General features: G+C 41.9%; 1 protein-coding gene across 1 annotated transcript in view; it reads right to left on the minus strand.

Annotated features, from left to right (window-relative positions):
• The window catches only part of LOC107123435 (collagen alpha-6(VI) chain-like), a 78,324-nt gene that overhangs the window by 14,637 nt on the left and 60,486 nt on the right, over positions 1-3,201 (minus strand). Inside the window, 2 exon segments of the mRNA XM_015426681.1 lie at positions 959-1,045; positions 1,142-1,177. Coding sequence (XP_015282167.1) covers positions 959-1,045; positions 1,142-1,177 — 123 coding nt within the window.

Consider the following 3,201-nt stretch of genomic DNA (forward strand, 5'->3'; position numbering starts at 1 on the left):
AAACAGTTGGGCTACATAAACTGGAGAGGATAAAGAGCTTGCTGCTCCACTATTTATTAGTTGTTGTAGATTTTCCAGGCTGTATGGCTGTGGTCTTGGCATTGTAAGATCTGATTTTTCGCCAGCAGCTGTGACTGGCATCCTCAGAGGTATAACACAGAAAGATGGAGTACTCTCTGTGTCAAGGTGAGAAGAAAAATGGTAGGCAGATAATTTATATCTACTCAGGAAAGTGGGATAGGGCTGAGTCATTATCTTGTAGGAGTCCCCCAGGCTGTGACATGCTAATGGAGGCGCTTTCCTGAGGAGATTCTTTTGCATATGGATTGGCGGTTGAAATTCTAATCTTATATGTAGTGCTATTGTAAGATGTAGAGCATTTTGTGTTTTTCAGGACAGGAAACCATGCCCTATTTATTTTTAAACTCTCTTCTTTCCTGTTTAAATTGTGTTTATACTTATGAATTTCAATGGCTTCCCTGTGTAATCTGACATGATAATTGGATGTGTTGTCCAGCCTTTCAGTGTCTTGGAATAAGATACTGTGTCCTGTTTGAGTTAGGCTATGTTCAGCCACTGCTGATTTTTCAGGTTGGCCCAGTCTACAGTATCTTTCATGTTCTTTTATTCTTGTCTGAATGCTACGCTGTGTGGTCCCGATGTAAACCTGTCCACAACTGCAGGGTATGCGGTATACTCCTGCAGAAGTGAGGGGGTCTCTTCTGTCTTTTGCCGATCGTAGCATCTGTTGTATTTTTCTGGTGAGTCTGAATACTGTTTGTAGGTTGTGTTTTTTCATAAGTTTTCCCATCTGATCAGTGATTTCTTTGATATATGGCAAAACACTTTTCCTGTGGGAGATTGTTTTACCTTTGGTTTAATCTATTTATTATTATTTCAGGTTAATTCACCAGTACATTCATCATTTTCTCTCCCCACTCCAACCCTTCCTTTTCACTGTTGACACTTTTGGCCTTTCAGTATCAAAAATCAAGACTAGATACTTACGGCTGTGTTCACGCACATACTCAACGAGTTCACAGGGCTGGGGGGGGAAAACAAAATGAGATAAGAGTCATTCACTAGTAGTATATGTTTTTCTTAGTGGATAATGTGTAATGCATTCTACAGATATACATACCGAAAATGAGGCCAGTCCCTTTGTTCCTTTTGCACCCTAGAAGAACAGCACAGGAATCAGAAAACTGTATGCACGGACATTTACCTGGAAGTTACCTTGTCTATCTGCCTACACTAGTCACAGGTAAGAGCCTTCATTCATGGTGCCCTAACAAAGCAGTCTATCAAGGGTACAGGAGCAGCATAGATGTCTCTTCTAAACAGCAGCAAAGATATGGGAGCTTTTTTTTTTCCTTCTGATCATCTGAAGAACCCATGATTCCATGAGAAGGAAGCCAGCTGTATGAAGGAGCTCCCTCCCAGGGGGCATAATGTAACTCACAATTCAGATTACTTCATGTGCTTTTAAATGCAGTGGAAAGACCAGTACTTATCAGGAAAGTATACATTCTGGTAATTAAAAAGATGTTGTTTCTGACATAGGTAAAAATAGTACACAATTGATCAGAGCAAGGCATACCCGATGTCCTGGATAACCCCATTCTCCCGGGGTGCCTCTTATACCGGTTTTCCCTGCAGGACCCTGGGAAAAGTATATAGCTAGTTATATAGTTATAACACTAAAAATGTAAACAGTATATAACAATGGGAAAAGGTACCACCAACACCAGCAATCATGAAATCTAGTCAGTGTGATACATTAAGATAAATGTCAGGGGGTAGGAGAGGACTGGAAAAAAAGGCAGTTTACAATGTACTATTATAGCCCCCCTCCCCCCCCCACTTTCCAATTCCCTGTTTCTCTTGCAGACCGTTACAAAGCCTGTGAGCTTTCCTTGGCTGTGGACAGATCAATAGAAGAAAGTAAGTAAGTTGTTCACGTTGTGGCTGCAGCCCAGGCCATCTGAGTGCAAATTTTAGCACGCTGTGACAGCAATCTGTATATATTTCTGTTTACACATCATTGTGCTATTTTCTATAGGACCATTCTGCCCATGTTCTCTTCCAGTGCCCTCTCTATTTGGCGTCCTGTCGGGATCTTCTATATCCCATATTAGGCCATTTTTTAGAGTCCCCTGATGATTTTAAGCTTCTTTTCTTGGTTTTCTATGGCAACAATGTTAACTAGGACCATTCTGGTTAAAAATGGAGACTGCAATGGGACATCTGGCTAACGGGAAAAATTCCCAAGAAACCAGTGCGTACTTCCTGGGATTGGCCACACTAGTTTTAGACCTGTGTATGATACTCCAAAGGATGATGATGGTTAGACAGTGTCATAGATGCAACGAACATGAAATTGAGCAAACTTCAGAGGATGGCGGACCATTCTGGTTAAAAATGGAGGCTGCAATGGGACATCTGGCTCACGGGGAAAATTCCCAAGAAACCAGTGTGTGCTTCCTGGGATTGGCCACACTAGTTTTAGACCTGTGTATGATCCTCCATGTTCCTTGAAGTCAACTGAGGAGAAATCCTGCTTGGCGATCTCAGATCTGTGACGGAACAAAGCTGGGCCTTTAATGATGTGGCTCCAGGATTGTGAGATAAGCTTCTTGAAAACCCCTCACTTGAACAATGGGTTATACTATGAGTTCAGGTTTTTTTGTGATTGGTTTTATTATGTTTTAGGTTCTAATTTAATTTAGGTTCAATATTTGTAATCTACTTTGAGCCATCCAATGAATCATAACCTTAAGTATACCACTGGTGATAGAAAGCCCACCAATCTGCAAGTCTCCAAAGGAGGGAATGCATAGTTTAAAGGTAACATAATAGGGTCTTCTCAGAATATGAAACAAAAATAATACACTGTAAGGACCATATATCGTCAGGGCTCTTTTTGTAGCAGGTACTCATTTGCATATTAGGCGACACACCCCTAATGTAGTCAATCTTCCAAGAGCTTACAGTAGCTCCTGTAAGAAGAGCTCTGTAAGCTCTTGGAGGATTGGCTACATTAGGGGGGCGTGGCCTAATATGCAAAGGAGTTCCTGCTACAAAAAGAGCCCTGAGTCCCCCAAAGACCTCCAAGGAATACCAGGGGCAGGACACAGAGGCAGGCAATATCAAGCCACCTCTCTGAAACGTCCAAGCCCCACTAGGGGTCACCAGATGTCA

Source organism: Gekko japonicus, unplaced genomic scaffold, assembly GCF_001447785.1.
Source record: "Gekko japonicus isolate JY-2015 unplaced genomic scaffold, Gekko_japonicus_V1.1 scaffold2523, whole genome shotgun sequence".
In the NCBI taxonomy this organism is placed as follows: Eukaryota; Metazoa; Chordata; class Lepidosauria; order Squamata; family Gekkonidae; genus Gekko; species Gekko japonicus.